General features: G+C 37.8%; 1 protein-coding gene across 1 annotated transcript; it reads right to left on the reverse strand.

Moving 5' to 3' along the window:
• Positions 1–14,313: 14,313 nt before the first annotated feature.
• On the reverse strand, positions 14,314–15,081 carry LOC135203450 (uncharacterized). Its single transcript, XM_064233175.1, has one exon. It carries the CDS (start codon positions 15,079–15,081, stop codon positions 14,314–14,316), a length of 768 nt encoding a protein of 255 aa, XP_064089245.1.
• Between the last annotated feature and the right edge of the window lie 2,078 nt (positions 15,082–17,159).

The following is a 17,159-nucleotide window of genomic DNA, read 5'->3' on the forward strand; positions in this document are numbered from 1 at the left end:
ATACCATAGTCCCAGAGGATCTTCGCCTGATCGTTTTCTATCACTCCTTCAGGTTGGTGCTCGTACCACTTATTACTGCAAAGGTAGCTGATGTTTCTTGCACAGGCTCCAGTGGAGGGCTTTTGCTACTGAATCATGCCTCTTTTTGTACTGGTTCTGTGCAAGTGCCGGGCATTCACTTGCTATGTGGTTTATGGTTTCACTTTTCGTATTGCACTTCCTACATATGGGAGAGATGTTATTTCCGTCTATCGTACTTTGAACATATCTGGTTCTTAGGGCCTGATCTTGTGCCGCTGTTATCATTCCTTCAGTTTCCTTCTTTAGCTCTCCCCTCTGTAGCCATTGCCAATTGTCATCGCTGGCTAGTTCTTTAGTCTGTCTCATGTATTGTCCATGCATTGGTTTGTTGTGCCAGTCCTCTGTTCTTTCTGTCTTTCTCCTGTCTCTGTATATTTCTGGGTCTTCGTCTGCTTTTATTAGTCCTTCTTCCCATGCACTCTTTAGCCACTCGTCTTCACTGGTTTTCAGATATTGCCCCAGTGCTCTGTTTTCGATGTTGACGCAGTCCTCTATACTTAGTAGTCCTCTCCCTCCTTCCTTTCGTGTTATGTATAGTCTGTCCGTATTTGCTCTTGGGTGTAGTGCTTTGTGTATTGTCATATGTTTCCTGGTTTTTTCTGATCTATGCTGCGGAGTTCTGCCTTCGTCCATTCCACTATTCCTGCGCTGTATCTGATTACTGGCACTGCCCATGTGTTTATGGCTTTTATCATATTGTACACCATATTATTATTATTATTATTATTATTATTATTATTATTATTATTATTATTATTATTATTATTATTATTCATAAAAATCTCATAATAGCACGAGTTACTAATATGGTAAAGAAAACCACAGTGTGTAAATATATATCAGAAATAGATATGTATTTTCAATATGTTTTGCATTGACACCACTGTGGATTTCTTAATCATTATTATCATTATTATTATTATTATTATTATTATTTCGAAGCTTATTTTTCCCTTTCATCTATCGTAACCGAATTGTCCTCCGCCTTCCCCCCTTCCTCGTTTATAGATAACCTCAACCCGTCCTAAATTGTTGTGACGCTAAGTCAATATAAACCAATCAGTCGTCGTATCCTAGCATCCTATCCTCTTATCCCTGCATCCTTTTCCATCCCATCCGATTAGAGGAAGGGGAAAACGAAGTTAAAAGGATGATAGGGGCCCTGTCACTCTTCTTCTTCTCCTACTTCTTCTTCTGAATTCGCTAATTGGCATTCTGGGAATCTGGAATCTGGCTGCGATTCCTGTTTTGGAACTGTGGGTGTTTGGGTCTTCCCACAGAGAGAGAGAGAGAGAGAGAGAGAGAGGGGTTAGTCATTTCTGAAAGGCGTCAGGATGAGGTAAAGGTGTGTGTTAAGGGTAATGATTTATATCCCCTGTTTGGGGGGGGGGGGGGTGGTGTCGGGCGGGGGTAGTGCCGTCTGTGCTCCGCGTGATTCATAGTGCAGCTGTACATTTTTGTTTCAGCTATGAATATGTATGGTGTACAATTATGTTTCAGCCATGAATTGTGTATGACGTACATTTTGTTTCAGCCATGTTTGTGGTTTACATTTTTGTTCAAGCTATGAATTGTTTTTGGTGTACAGTTCTTTTTGTGCCCATAGAATGAAATAACCCCCCCCCCCCCCGCCCCCCCCCCCCCTTTCTACACATACACCCACCACTTACCAGATTTTTTTGTCAAATTCTAGCAGTTATTTTTAATAAACTGTAAACACATTTAAAAGTATCTTCTTCAGTTACTCGTATCTGACCACCACGACCTTGACATTACCTGGACTGATGCAAAGAACAAAATAGGACCAATAACTTTTTGATAGATGATAAATGTTATGTGAACGCTCCCCCGAGTTATTTCTTAGGATTTATTCAGCTAATACCCTGTTTTACTTATAATAAGCTATTGAGGATTTTCAGTGTTTTTATAGGTTTGATGAAATACATTACGTATTAGGATTTATCAAGCAAATTTCCGGTTTTACTTTTGATAGGTCATAGAGGATTTCTAATGCTGTTGTATGAGATATGAAATACATTATATAAAATACATTATTAGGATTTATAAGGCAAATTTCTGGTTTACTTTTAATATATTATAGAGAATGTACTAAGCTGATATAGTATTGATAAAATACAATACGTAAAATACAGTATTAGGATATATTCTTTTAATATCCGGTTTAATTTTTGATACGGTATAGCGGATAAACTATAACTGGTTCACTTAAGGTAGATTCTTGGTTGAGCCCTATGCCTACGAGACGTTAGTTTGGCGGCCGCTGATTGGCTGGGAGCTGCCTACCTCCCGGTACCAGCCAATCAGCAGCCACCAAACAAAACGTCTCGTAAGAATAAGGCTCATCCGAGAATCTACCTTAAGTGAATCAGTTATAGGCTGTTATGCGTTACATAAAATACATTATGTAAAATATTTTATCAGGATGGATTCAGAAAATCGCAGGTTTTACCTTCAATAAGCTCTAGAGGATTTCAAATGCTGTTATATTATTTATGAAATATATTACTTGAAACAAATGATTAGATTTTATTCAGGTAATTTCCGTTCCGTCTCACTGACGTTTCATTAAGCGTGAGTGAACTGTGCACTGTGTATTACCTGAAGAATTATTTTGACGACTTGTCTGTTTTTACTTTCATGTAATCTACTTGATTTCCTGCACAGTTGTTCTCTTATCACTCTCTCTTCCTTTTGTAACTCTTGGGCAGATTAAATCGTAGTTTAAAAGTTTGTTTATTTTAAGTACTTTTACTCATATTCATTATAACTACGTGACTTTCCGTCAGGCAAAACAAGATTCATTGTAAGTCAAGAGTCATATTTGATGAAATGCTAATGTGTTTACGCCCTTATGAATGCATTATTGTATCCATCGAGCTTGTCAACTCATCAGCTTTATGATGATAATAATAGGAATTCAATAACTTTGTATTTGTATTTGAGTTTAATGTTGCGTGTTGTTAGCAGTAGAGTTTTGAATTATAGAAAGGTTTCGTATGTAGTGTCTGCAATATCCTGTTCATAGAGTTTACTGATTTTTGAGATAGCCCGTAGGGTGGTATTGCCGTCAGTGAACCTCGCGTTGTGCGCTGTAAGCATTACTTAAGGGTCTTTGCAGCATCCCTTCGGCCTCTAGTTGCAATCTCTTTCATTCCTTTCACTGTACCTCCGTTCATATTCCCTTTCTTCCGTCTGACTTTCCACCCTCTCTGAAAATTGTTTTCATAATGCAACTGCTTTGAGGTTTTCCTCCTGTTACACCTCTCAAACCTTCTTTACTTTCAACTTCCGTTTCAGCGCTGAATGACTTCAAAGGTCCCAGCTCTTGGCCTTCAGCCTCAATTCTATGTTCTGTCTATTTATTCTTGCGGTAGAATAATACGTAATAATGCATAATTGTTAATCTTGTAATATAGATAAACGTGACAAGCAAAGAGTACTGAATTTCCCAGGGAAAGGTTATGTGATAATTCATTGAGTTTATTGTTTAACTTTTACAAAGCAGTGTGCATCATAAGGACGGCTTTGTTTATACATGTGATTTCGTGTATATAAATAGATAGATATATATAATATATATATATATATATATATATATATATATATACATATATATATATATATATATTATATATGTATGTATGTAAAACAATATATCATACATACATACATACTATATATATATATATATATATATATATATATATATATATATATATATCTATCTATCTATCTTATATATTATATATAAGATATATATATATATATATATATATTATATATATATATATGTAGGGCTGATGTCTGTATAATAAGGCGCCCTGTGAGGTTATTCAGACCTGCGATAACTTACGCTAAGGTCGGTTTGTTATGACACTCCTTTCCTCATTGGAGTGTCTGGGATTTCGATGATAATTTCTAAGTCAGTATCTTCTTTGGGTATGAAGGCGGGAGATGTTTTCAAACTCATGATGAATAATTTCTAAGTTCATTTAGTATCTTCTTTCTGATGTGAGGTTTCTAGTTGAAACACAGAGTACAAAAATATCTGTATTCTCGAAGTCTACATTGTGAAGATCAGATAAAATTGGACAGGTCTGCCAATGATGATGGCTAATTGAAGTCTGACATACAATCTGGTTTACAAATCATAAAGTGAGTAGACAGTAGCTCGAACATACGAACATACACACAGATGACATAGATTACAAGTCATGTAGGCTGTTAGGGTTATAGGTCACTGTGGTTGTCTCAAGCATGAAGCTTTGACAACCGGTTACAAAACAGTAGATTTGATGACCACAGATGACGGCAAACTAGACACTGACTGATACAACACGTCATCTTAGCCTACTTTATCATATCTGGCCTGATCACATTCCTGCAAGCAAACTGGTTGACCTCTTGGGTCACTGGTTTTAATTAATCATAGTTTTAGTTTTTATATATGGAATAACATTCCATATTTTTATATTATGTAACACTTACATATATATGTATATATATATAATATATATATATATATATATATATGTGTGTGTGTGTGTGTGTGTGTGTGTGTGTGTGTGTATGTATGTGTGTGTTAATATTGTATCCTGAGAAAACTTTCCATAAAGATTCATGATCCTTTTCTTGCATTAGTGTGTATTTTTCAATAATAATAATAATAATAATAATAATAATAATAATAATAATAATAATAATAATAATAATTTACAAGATCTTGCTCCTCTTCTGTTCTCAAACACCAGGGACAGAAATTTGAAACACTTACAGTATTCCAATTCCCCTCCCCCTCCCCCTCCCCCTCCCCCAACCCCGTCTTCCCTTAACTTTGGGCCGCCACTTGAAAATTTCAACTGGGCCGAAAAGTTGATGTGTCAACTTGCAAAGGGGCTCAACTAACCATGCTCCTAAAGGCTCTTTGGAACTTCGAGTTAATGGGTTACCTGATTCTTCAGCGGAAAGTTTGCGGCTCTATTAGACGGCTGCTGCCGGCTCTCTCTCTCTCTCTCTCTCTCTCTCTCTCTCTCTCTCTCTCTCTCTCTCTCTCTCAGACATACGCACGCAATTGACACACACACACCTCTCTCACTCTCTCTCACACACAGACATATTCACACACCACAATTTACACCCACCTCTCTCTCTCTCTCTCTCTCTCTCTCAGACATACGCACGCACACACTCTCTCTCTCTCACTCTATCTCACTCTCCCCACACAGACATACGCACACACAATTTACTCTCTCTCTCTCTCTAGACATATATGCACACAATCTACACACCTCCCTCCCTCTCTCTATCTCTCTCTCTCTCTCATACACACACACACACAAACAAACAAACAAACAAACAAACCTGTATCAAATCAAAATAGCAGCGCCATTTTATGTAAGCGTAAATTAAAGCGTTATGATGTTAGACGTTTTTATGGCTCTTATTGTAGTTCTGCTCAGCATACCAGGATAATTAATTGAATATGTGAATTTTAAGAGTTCATTAAAACGTCATTTCCTTTAATGACCATCTCGTTAAATGGTGATTCACTGGTAACTCGCTACTGTAACCTACTGTACTACTATGAGATTCAGGGCCTCTGTAACACGGTTTTTTGGACTTAGCTCCTTATCAAAGCATCAGATGTAGCTGAAAGTTGACATATATATATTTTACAACCACACACAAATTTTGTCAGCATTATCTAACCGAAACTAAACCCGATATTTTTAATTTTTATAGAGTAAAAATTATCCAGCCGACGCCATGGCCAATGTTTACGAGCCAAGAGTCGAAAAACATTCATTACGTAAGCAAGGTAAACAACGTTTGACGAACTGTTGGCCCCGCCCATCCACCAGACAGAAAACTCATTCACCTTTTTCCATCTGCTCTGAACCCATAGCCATCAAGAATGGCTAACAGGATTTGGAATTGTCACCGTGGTTTGCAAAACTGCATTTGTCTTACGCTTGCAACTTTATATAACAGGTTAAAGAGAAAGCCCGGTGGCCATGACAAAGACTTTATTGAAGTGGCGGAACAATACATAGATGTGGGTGGGGTATCTGTGCTAGCGTAGTAATACTACTGTAGCAGTAGTGGCGCAACAGTACTAGTAATAACAGTAATATACATGAATTAAACGTTTAGGCCAACTGTTGGGATCCTTGAGGATCATTTATCACTTCTTACAACTACTCGAGAAATGAGTTTTTATAGCCAGAAGTTAAATTTTCTAATCCAACAATGCCCATGATAGCCTTCAGTGTTATACTGAATTATAACGAGGCCAAAGTGGGTGGAGCCTCATGAAGTCATCATCCTGACGATTAATTATTGGTGAAGGTTAAAGCCAAAATACGGTACCGGCTAGTTTTTTTCAGTAAATAGGTAGATAGTAAATAAATAAAAATTGCTTGACATTGGAGACAGCAGTTATCAAATCAAGCTTGTCTACTATGTTTTTGAAAATTACCAGCTATTCCTTACATCTTGTCAATTTGATTGTGACCTATAAAGTTGACTGTAATTTCTTAGGAAACTTATTTTGGGAGTTAGACTAATAATCGAAGTGATTTTGTATTTATTAACATATTTTGTTGGTTTGTTCATTATGACAATTATCAGTGTAGAGCTTTCACAGTTCATAAAGGTGTACTGCTTTGCTTGTATTTACATTTTTATGTCATTGTTGCCAGAGGTCTAGCCTTCGTTACGTACATATAGCCAATCATCCATCGAGAAAGAGGGAAGAAATGCTGTCATAAGTTACGTAACGAGTGCGTTCGAAACCTTTTCTCTGAATAAGTTGGCCCGTCTTCGAAAAAAGTCCCTTTTACATTATAAGTACCAAATTTATTCAACCTACGTAATGCAGAATACAGTCAAAATTTATGTGTAGATATAATGTGTATTCTGAATAAGCGTTATATTTATGAAACACATAGATAAGAAGTTATTGCGAAAAAACCGTGTTACAGAGGCCCTGAATCTCATAGTAGTATTTTTGAAACCTCACTAGATGGTAACTTGGGAAACCTTTCTCTTTAAACCCCGTAAGGTGGTAGTGCCGTCAGTGCACCTCACTTGGCACACTGTAGGCATTACTTAAAGGTCTTTGCAGCGTCCCTTCAGCCCCTTGCTGTAACCTCTTTCATTCCTTTTCCTGTACCCCCTTTCATTTTCCTCTTCCTTCCTTATAACTTTCCACCCTCTCTAACAATTGGTTCAAAATGCAGCTGCTTTGAGGTTTTCCTCCTGATACACCTTTTGAACCTTTTACGGTCAATTTCCGTTTCAGCGCTGAATGACATATAGGTCCCAGCGCTTGGCTTTTGCCTGGCTTATATATTCTGTTCGATTCTCTCTATAAAGGTCATTCTAACACTGCATAGCAAGTTGCCTCTCTCTCTCTCTCTCTCTCTCTCTCTCTCTCTCTCTCTCTCTCTCTCTCTCTCCTGGGTATTTTTGAACCCATCTCTCTAGATGGGTTTTCCTGAAGCCACCTTCCAGATGGGGTACCTTATGTGAAATCTGATTTGAGGTTTGTTTATTTTTTTAACAGCTTTATCATTATATTCATTGTCAAATTAGTAACTAAATAAAACCTTTCTTAATCAAAGGTGATGGATCTTAATAGAAAAATAATCAAGGAAATTTACTAAGAAATTCATAAATATTTATATGCAGGACAGTATTACAAACTGTATGCAGATATTCCCACAAAAATTGTCCCTTACAGTATCCAAAGAAGTATACAAATCTTTGGACCTTCCTACGAATTCCAGGAAAGACCCAGAGAGAGAGATTCCTCCTTCCAGATTTCACTCCTTCTGGGCCTTCTTTTCCTCTTCTTCTTCTTCCCTTTTATTCTCTTATATTGTCATGCAGATCCTGCCTTCGTATCTCATCGGCAGGCGCGGATCCACAAGCATGTCTGGAAGAAGTTCCTTTACCCAGGAGCGTCGTCTATCGGCTCCATTCGCGAAAACATCTGCCGCCTCTCTCGCTCATGCTTTGGGAAAGCTATGGATGCAGAATGCTATGATACCTTCTCGGATATTCACATTCCTCGGTTGTTAGATTTGTGTGTGAAAGCGTATTTGTTTTTACTTAGAATTGCCATGGTTATTCACAATCTTCGGTTGTTGGATTTGTGTGTGAAAGGTTTGTTTTTACTTAGAAATCCCATGGGTATTTTCGGTTGTTAGATTTGCGTGTTAAAGGTTTGTTTTTACTTAGAATTGCCATGGATATTCACAATCTTCGGTTGTTGAATTTGTGTGTGAAAGCGTGTTTGTTTTTACTTAGAATTCCCATGGATATTTTCTGTTGTTAGGTTTGTGTGTGAAAGCGTGTTTGTTTTTACTTAGAATTCCCATGGATATTTACAATCTTCGGTTATTAGATTTGTGTGTGAAAGGTTGTTTGTTTTTACTTAGAATTGCCATGGATATTTACAATCTTCGGTTGTTAAATTTGTGCGTGAAAGCTGTTTTTGTTTTTATTTAAAGTTGCCATAGATATTCACAATCTACGGTTATGAAGTTAGTGTGTATGGGAGCTGATTTTGATTTTGTTTAGTAGTGCCATGTGTTGTATTTTTAGGCTGTGTTTATGTTTTGTGTTGCTTTTATTCAGCGGTGTGCTAATTATTGTATTACATGGGCTTCATATGTTTTGTGTTCTTTCTTGTTGTTGTCATTACGTGTTTCATTGATACTCTATTTATTCACGATTCCTCTCTGGCATTCTCGACGATGCTACTAGTAACACCACCTCTTCTGTAAAAAAAAAAAACTATGACTAGGTACCATGTCGATAAGGTATTGAGAGTTGAAGTTATCTGTATTAATATTAGCTTTTCTTGTGTTGCCTAAACATTTTAAGGTCAACGAACATTAAGGGTGTATGGTTTTTTTCAAGTTATGGTGACGCTTCTGCTGTTATTGCTTCATGGAAGACTTTATCGTGTTGACACTTTTTAGTTTCCTTTTTTTATTTTCTTTTTTTATCTCGTTCCAGGGTCCCAAAATGACTGGCACTTCGCTTGCGTCTTACAGAAACTAAAAGCCACCTTCCCAGTTCACATGTCAAGTCATACGCAGAAAGGTATGATTTTATGGTATTTCTGTAGTAGTAGTAACCTTGACTAACACTCTTTTTGTTATGTCTTTTTTGAGGAGGTGTTCTCCGTGCGTGTATAATGGCTTCTAATCCCCGCAATTGTTGAAATTCCAGATATAGTCAACATTTATTGCAGCCTTTCTTCTGCAGACCTTTTCCACATAGCTAAGAAATTTTCTACAAACATGTTGTTGTTTACCGAGACGAAGATTGAATTCTGCGTTAGCATTGTTATTATTATATTCAGAAGATTAACCCTATTCATATGGAACAAGCCCCACCAAGGGGCCATTGACTTGAAATTCAATCTTCTGAAGACTTGGTGAAACGTTGATAAAAATCCCAAATGTATCAAAGTTTTCCTTGTCGAAAATGATGACAATGGCTGCAGGTGTCCACAATAACATAGCATGTGTGAGTTGATGGTCTTTAATGGATATTAAAAGCATTCGAACCTTGTGTTAGGTTCATCTTCAGTCAAGTCACTTGACTGAAGATGAATTTAGCGCAAGTTCGAAAGCTTTTAATGTCCATTAAAGACCATCAACCCTCACATGCTATATTTTTGTGGACCTACAATCATAAACGCTATTCATATGGAACAAGGCCACCAAAGTGGCCAATGACTTGAAATTCAAGCTTCTTTTGGTAAAAAGTTCCTAATATATAAAAATTAGAGACGGATTTCGGGATGAAATTACTCCCCTTAAAATTTTGGAGTGAAGAAGAACAGGAAATGATTCTTGGTTCTGTAGTCCCTATCTTAATGAAGACCAATTTTACTGAAATGGCGATGAGGTATTTTGGGAGAATATTTTTTAACTGAATCGCGAACATTACAGGTTTCCAATATTCTAATTCAAGTTCCGTTTTGGGGTTTGAAGAGAAATATGTTTGAAGTTATAAATTATGAGGAAATAGACTGAGATATTGAGATGATATTGTAAAATTACAATACGCCATTGCTTCCGCCGTATTTGAGATCGTAGAGAGGAGACGCGTCCTTTTGACTGGTGATAAAGATCAAGATTTTCTCCTCGACTTTTCTCTCATATTATTGAAATATTTAAGAGTTGGTGATATTTTAGAGCCCAGGTCACAGCTTGACCTCGTGTGTGCCCAGATGTTTCATCTCTCTCTCTCTCTCTCTCTCTCCTTGTCCCTTACTCCCTGGTACTTCTTCACATCTTGTACTGCTTGTATTTCCTGTTCTATCCTTAACTCTCGTACACATACTCTTCCATCCCACCCAATTAGACAGGAGAACACGAATTCAAAGGATGATTGCTGTCTTGTGACTTTTCCACCTTGATTTCACTAACTGAATTCACTAATTGGCATTCATAGTATTTGATTGTGAATCCTGTATTTTTTTAGGAACCGGTATTTGATTGCCTTTAGGCCTTTTGGTAAAACGAGAGAAAATAGGCATCGCTCTTGTAAAAGGCTTGTGGCTATAAATCGTCAAAATGGGATGTTTTCTTTCATTTGAAGGTTGCAACTACTGAGATAGCTTTTTATCTGTCTGTCCGTCCTTAGATCATGAAAACTGCGGAATCTAGAGGGCTGCAAATTGGTATGTTGATCATCCACCCTCCAATCATCAAGCATACCAAATTGCAGCCCTCCAGCCTAAGTGGTTTTTATTATATTTAAGGTTACAGTTAGCCATGATCGTGCTTCAGGCCAACAACACAGGCCACCACCGGGCTGTAGCTGAAAGTTTCATACACCATTAGACGAAGATTCTCAAACTGATTTTTTACTTTTTTTATCGCGTCGAAGATTCTTAAACTGATTTTTTACTTTTTTTATTGGTTCTTCATTCGTATTTTAATTTGTTCGAATTAAATTATGTCTGATTCACTCAGTGTTAGTTTTAAGTCTTTTTTTCTATTGATAGTAGTCAGTAAAAAAAAAAAGCTGTTTAATTTCGATTTAGTTGAAAAAAATAACCAATTGTACCCAAATTGCGTTTTAGAAATCGGAGGAGCAAAGGCAAAAGGTTTTTTTTTTTTTTTACTTAATTAGAGAATATTTTTCTTAATCATGACATCACAGATTTCAGATTATCGAATCAAAACTGTGAAATTTATCATTAAGCCTAGATATAAACTTCTGAAGTAACCAGTTATTTTTTACCTTAAGTGTAATTTCTTTAGTAATCAGTTATTTATGCTGGATATAACTGTAATGCCACCCCTCCCCCCTCTCCCTTCCATCATGGATTTATAATTGTTTTTCCATAACTGTACTTAGCTTAACTTCCGCCATTTACATATGACCTGTTGAATTATCCGTCTTCATCCTTTCATCCTCCTATTCCATCCTTTAATCCTCCTAAATCTCCAGAGTCGATTTACCCTCATTTCCATCACGAATCCTTGACTTCTTTTCCTCTTAAATCTCGTATCTCCTTTTCTAAATCCTGCCGTTCTCCAACATCCTATATCCTTCTCGACTCTCCTATAAGTTGACCTTCTCCATCCCTCAGTCGACTCTCATAGTTATCCTTCTGCATCCTTAATCATCCGTCCCTCTATTATGAAATCAATCCTTAATCCTTCCATTCCTTCCTTCAGTCGACTCTCCTAGTTATGCTTCTGCATCCTTCAATCTTTCTCTTCCATCCTTCAATCGACTCTCCCAGTTGTCCTTCTACATCTTAATGCTTAATCCTTAATCCTTTTATTCCATCCTTCAATCGACTCTCCTAGTTATCCTTCCCCATCCTTTAGTCCTCCTATTACATCCTTTAATCGACTTCTCTATAGTAGTACCAATCTAAAGCTACTCTTACAACCGGTCGTACGTGCTTCTACGAGTGGTTTGCGTGCAAAATTTGGCCAAGTAGTAAGATACACGCACGTGGAACGTACTTTTTTTGGTGGACGCAAACACGACGCAAAGCACGCAGCCCGAAAACTGGCCGGCTAGTTTTTCGCTACGACCTGTCTGCGACATTTAGAACGCCTGAAGCACGCTCGTAGCACGCAAGACAAAAGTACTCAGTAAGTGCGCTAGGCATGCGTGCAACGCAGGAGAAGCACGAAGAAATTCCGGGGTATTTCACCCTGAAGACGTACTTACCATGCAAGAGCCTCGTACGTTCAACTTGCCTTCAATGTACGATTAAACAAAAAGGGGAGTGAGCGCACTTCCTCCGTGCATTTATCTCACTTCCAAAGTGCGTGGGGAGTACTATCACCGTACTTGTGAAGTGCGTCACATTAAGACGACACACGTGACCAGCACGATAAAAGTGGGTCAAAAGTACGTGAAATAAAGTGACTCGCCTATATCAAAGCTGATTCTAACAGTTTGCTCTCAGCTGTAGAAGTCGATGGCGCATCCTTCTTGGCAGTGCCATATTGGAAGCCAAAACGGAAAATGATGAAAAGACTCAGTGCTCCCCTTTTATATTATTTTGATTACCCGTGCGTTCCTCCGATTTGACGCACGATTGTCGTGCTTAACACTTTCGTGCTCATTACGTTTTTCTTATGTTTCTCTTACTTCGTAAGTACGGATTCTGAACGCACGCTTGCTTGCAATAGGCGTGCGATTATCTCACTCACTGTGTGCTACTACAGTACAGATCGTACGTGCTCTTTACTTCTTCCTACTTCCAAAAAAGCGTACCGACCACTTGCGGGCCCCACGTTTAGAGCACGACACACCTACTCATTAAGTACTTGCAACTTGCCATCGCTGCGATTTAATTTTCATCCTGCGACAACGCTACGCCTGACAAGAACTCCGACGACGCACGATCTCTAAGCACGCACGACGGGTTGTAAGAGAACCTTAATGTGAGGGTTTGGGCGTGTTTAAAAGTGAAAACACGCGCTGCCATATCTTCAAGTTCTTTGTAGAGGCGGCATAGTCAAAGCTCTGTATTCTTACTAATCACCCAAGGGAAACATTACCCTTAGGTCTTAACCTCTGTCCTGTACAGATTATCCTCTTTTCAGAGTCTGGTGAAAGGGGAATGCCCACTCTAATTGTCTTAGAAGAGTTCGCTGGTATAGGTTTATTTTTCCTCTATTCAGAGGTGGAGAGCAGCACTTGAGGAGAGAGGAATGAGAATAAGCAGATCAAAAACCGAATATATGTGTTCTAGTATTACTGAGGACGGTGGAAGTAGCATAAGATTGGGTGGGAAGAAATAAAGAAAGTACAGAAGTTCAAGTACTTAGGGGTCCGTATTGGAGGATAGTGGAAGCATGGACCAAGGAGGTGAGACACCGAATTCAGGCAGGATGGAATAATTGGAGGTCTGCATCAGGGGTACTCTGTGACAAGAAGGTCCCTCTGAAATTGAAAGGAAAGTTCCATAGGACGGTGGTCAGACCAGCAATGTTATATGGAACAGAAACGGCAAGTATGAGGAAAACAGAGGAGAAGAAGATGGATGTAGGAGAAATGAGAATGTTGAGATGGATGTCGGGAGTAACAAGGGAAGATAGGATTAGAAATGAGTATATAAGAGGATCAACAAAGGTAGCTGAAATATCGAAGAAAATACAGGAAGGAAGGCTTCGATGGTATGGACACCTGTTACGAAGGGAGGAACGTCATGTTGGAAGACATACGATGGAAATGGAAGTGCAGGGTAGAAGGAAGAAGGGAAGACCAAGAAAGAGATGGCGTGATTGTGTAAGGGAAGATATGGAATTGAAAGGTATAAATGAGAACGAGGCACAAGACAGAAATCGATGGAGACGACTCATTCGTAATGGCGACCCCATATAAAAATGGGTTTAAGCTAGGAAGAAGAAGAAGAAGATAGTGTGTATTGGCATTACAATTTCAGATATGAAACAGTTCTTTTTATTCTTCAATTAACTTATTTATTAACAACCTACATGAGAGAAAACTGAAGGGAAATCATGGATGTGATAAATTTCATACATTAATCATTTCTTTATTTTAGAAACATTCAAGTATTAAATACAGTATATCTAATAAATAAAAATGATAATGATACACTTTATTTACCCTCGTGAAGCATACATTTACAATGGTTTTCCAAGAGAACAGTACAGAACAGCGTAAAAAGACGAGAGAGAGAGGGATGCTTTAAGAGGACTCCTCATCAGAAGATTCCTCATCAGAAGAGTCAAGACTTACAATAAATGAATCAATATATTTATCAATCAAGATATCTTTTTTTGCTGCATCTTCCACTTGCAATTGCTCGGCATGTCTTACGGCATTTTCCCAATTTTCATGTGGCACAGTATCCAGAGCTTCTTTAGTAAGTTCCGATAGTTTTGCCATCTTTAAATCGTTTCGTTTCGCTATGAAACTTTTCACTTGGCCCCAAATTAGTTCTATTGGGTTGTATTGGCAGTGGTAGGGAGGAAGCCGAATAATTTCAACTCCATTTTCTGCTGCAATTTTTTCTACGACACAAGTGTTTTTTATTTTAACGGAGTACACCTTTACCATCTCTAAAAGTTGACCCTTCAACATTTTCTCTGTTGGTTTCGCACCTTTAGAGATGAGCCATTCTGTAATGACTGCCTTTTTGCTTGACATCGTTGGTAGTCTATCTACTTTCCTTGAATGATATGGAGCATTATCCATCACAATAATTGAAGTTGGCGGTATGTTTGGGAGCAACTGGCAACGAAACCATTCTTCAAACACTTCGTGATTCATTTGACGGTGATAATCACCGTCATACTTTGCAGTAAATGTGAGCTCAGCGTTTGGAATGAAGCCCTCTGCAGAGCCTGCATGCTGAATTATAAGTCGGCCACCTTTTCCTACAGTGTAATTTTGATTAACCCAAGTCTCATCCAGATAAATTACATTTCGTCTGTTCTCCCTGACGTTTTGCATTTTTTCTAGGAATCTTGTTTGCAAGCACTGCACGTCATATCGTTCCATCAAAAATTTCCTACCATCGAGTTTTGCGTACTGGAAACCAATTCCTTTCACAATTTTCCTTAAAGATTCTCTACCCCTTTGAATCCTGTTCTTTCCCTCATTTCAGACAACACTTTATTAATGGTTGGAATTTCTTTCCTCTCATAAAATTGGAGAATTATCCGACGAAGCAAATATTTGTCAAAGTCATCCAAACCAGTCACAGGTTTCGATCTTTTCTTCTTCTTTAAATCGAAAACTGGGTTACCAGATAATTCTTGCGGCTCTCGTGCTTCTTTACTTATTCGTTCAACTGTAGCTTTACTAACTTTTGTTGCCTCAGCTGTACGAAGAGTTGCATTTGCAACATTAGTAATGGGTCCACTGTTCTGTTTCTCTATTGTGAAATATCTTAAAACATTATGAATAATTTGCCTTTGCTTGTCCTTGAATGAGTCTCAATGAGGAACTCTGACCATCCATGGCCACTATACCCGTGCCTGGTCCGAGACACGAGGTCAGAGAATACCAAGCCACATTTTTTCACTTTATAATGTTAATATTAGTGACTGGTTGAACAATTGTCATCGGGACCTGTGTACAAAAATTACGATTCAATCATTTTTGGAGCAAATTTATCAATTTCAGTTACTAAACTGCTCCCTTTACCTCATTTTTTTTCTTCTTATCCCCCGAATATTCTTTCTTCAAATTCAGTTGACTGTTGTCTTGGAACGTGCTACACAAGGGAAAAAAATTAACATCAGAGATGAAAACAAAAAAAAATGTCATATTCAAATGTCTCAATTTATAGAAAAGTTCAGATAACAGACATCTTTTAAGCATTTAATCACACACAAACACACACGTGTTTGAGCGCCAACTATATTTACATCCGCTAATCCTTACCGTCACCATAAAGGACCCCAGCTTATAAGATTTGACCATTCTTAAGAGATTAACGAAGGGTATATTGTTCTTGACTGACAGATACAGATTACGATACTTGACCTGAGAATCGAGATTGTAGATGTGGCAACATGATTGCCACGTTTCTCAAATATGATATTGAAAACTTAAGAATGTTGATCATTAACAACTGTATACTTAAAAACCATGTTTAGCAAATATTTCAGCGTAATTCCCTTCAGTTTTGGCATAAAACAACGACCTGTATATTCCATAAAATTTTCCTTAGAATGGAAGTTTGGCAACGCACGTAAATGACTTTCGACCCAACAAAACCCTCACCATAGATTGGTACTACTATAGTTATCCTTTTCCTTCCTTATTCCTCCAGTTCCATCCTTCAACCGACTGCCCTAATTATTTTTCTTCCTTAATCCTCCAATTCCATCCTTCAGTCGGCTCTCCTAAAGTCTGTCCAGAATGTCATGAAACATAAGAGTAGGTTTCCGACGTTGCCGCTTTGCGCCAATTTCATTCATTAAATCTCATTTAAGGCGAAAAAACAGTGTAGATTTGGCATACACTTTGCCACATCTCTCTCTGTCTCAGGTCAGGAAGGTTAAGTAGCTTATCACTTTGGTTCTGATACTCAAGCGTGACGGTTTAAGATAGAAGGCTCCCCACGGCAGCTATTAAGTGCTCAGACACGAGAAGTCATATTCAATGTCCACGAGTACTTCAAATTATATAAAGAATAAAAGTTAAAGCTTTATGAGTAATAAAGCTCGAAAACATTTAATACATTAAGATTCCAGTATTGTACTGAACTAGATTGATCGTAGGGTACGGAACGTTGATTTTTTTTTTTTTTTCATTTGAGATGGGTCTCTTAAAAGTTGTAGAAAAACTGTGATATGTATTAAAGGACACTTACTTGTCTCCCGTACTTTATATGATGCTCGAACTCTTCCTAAAAAAATTTTTTTACATGAATGTTTTTAAAATAAACAAAGCAATCAACTTTATGAGCTGTTTTCGAAACACAAGGTCAACTTAATCCACAACAACCATTCAGCTTTTGTGTGACTGGAAAGATTCAGATTATGGGATTAAAAAGGAAATTTGACGACCGTATTAAAGGA

This window comes from Macrobrachium nipponense, chromosome 36, assembly GCF_015104395.2.
Source record: "Macrobrachium nipponense isolate FS-2020 chromosome 36, ASM1510439v2, whole genome shotgun sequence".
Classification (NCBI taxonomy): domain Eukaryota; kingdom Metazoa; phylum Arthropoda; class Malacostraca; order Decapoda; family Palaemonidae; genus Macrobrachium; species Macrobrachium nipponense.

Excerpts from the sequence above, each read along its gene's own strand:
- LOC135203450 (XM_064233175.1), bottom strand. The coding sequence starts at position 15,081 with ATGCAAAACGTCAGGGAGAACAGACGAAATGTAATTTATCTGGATGAG.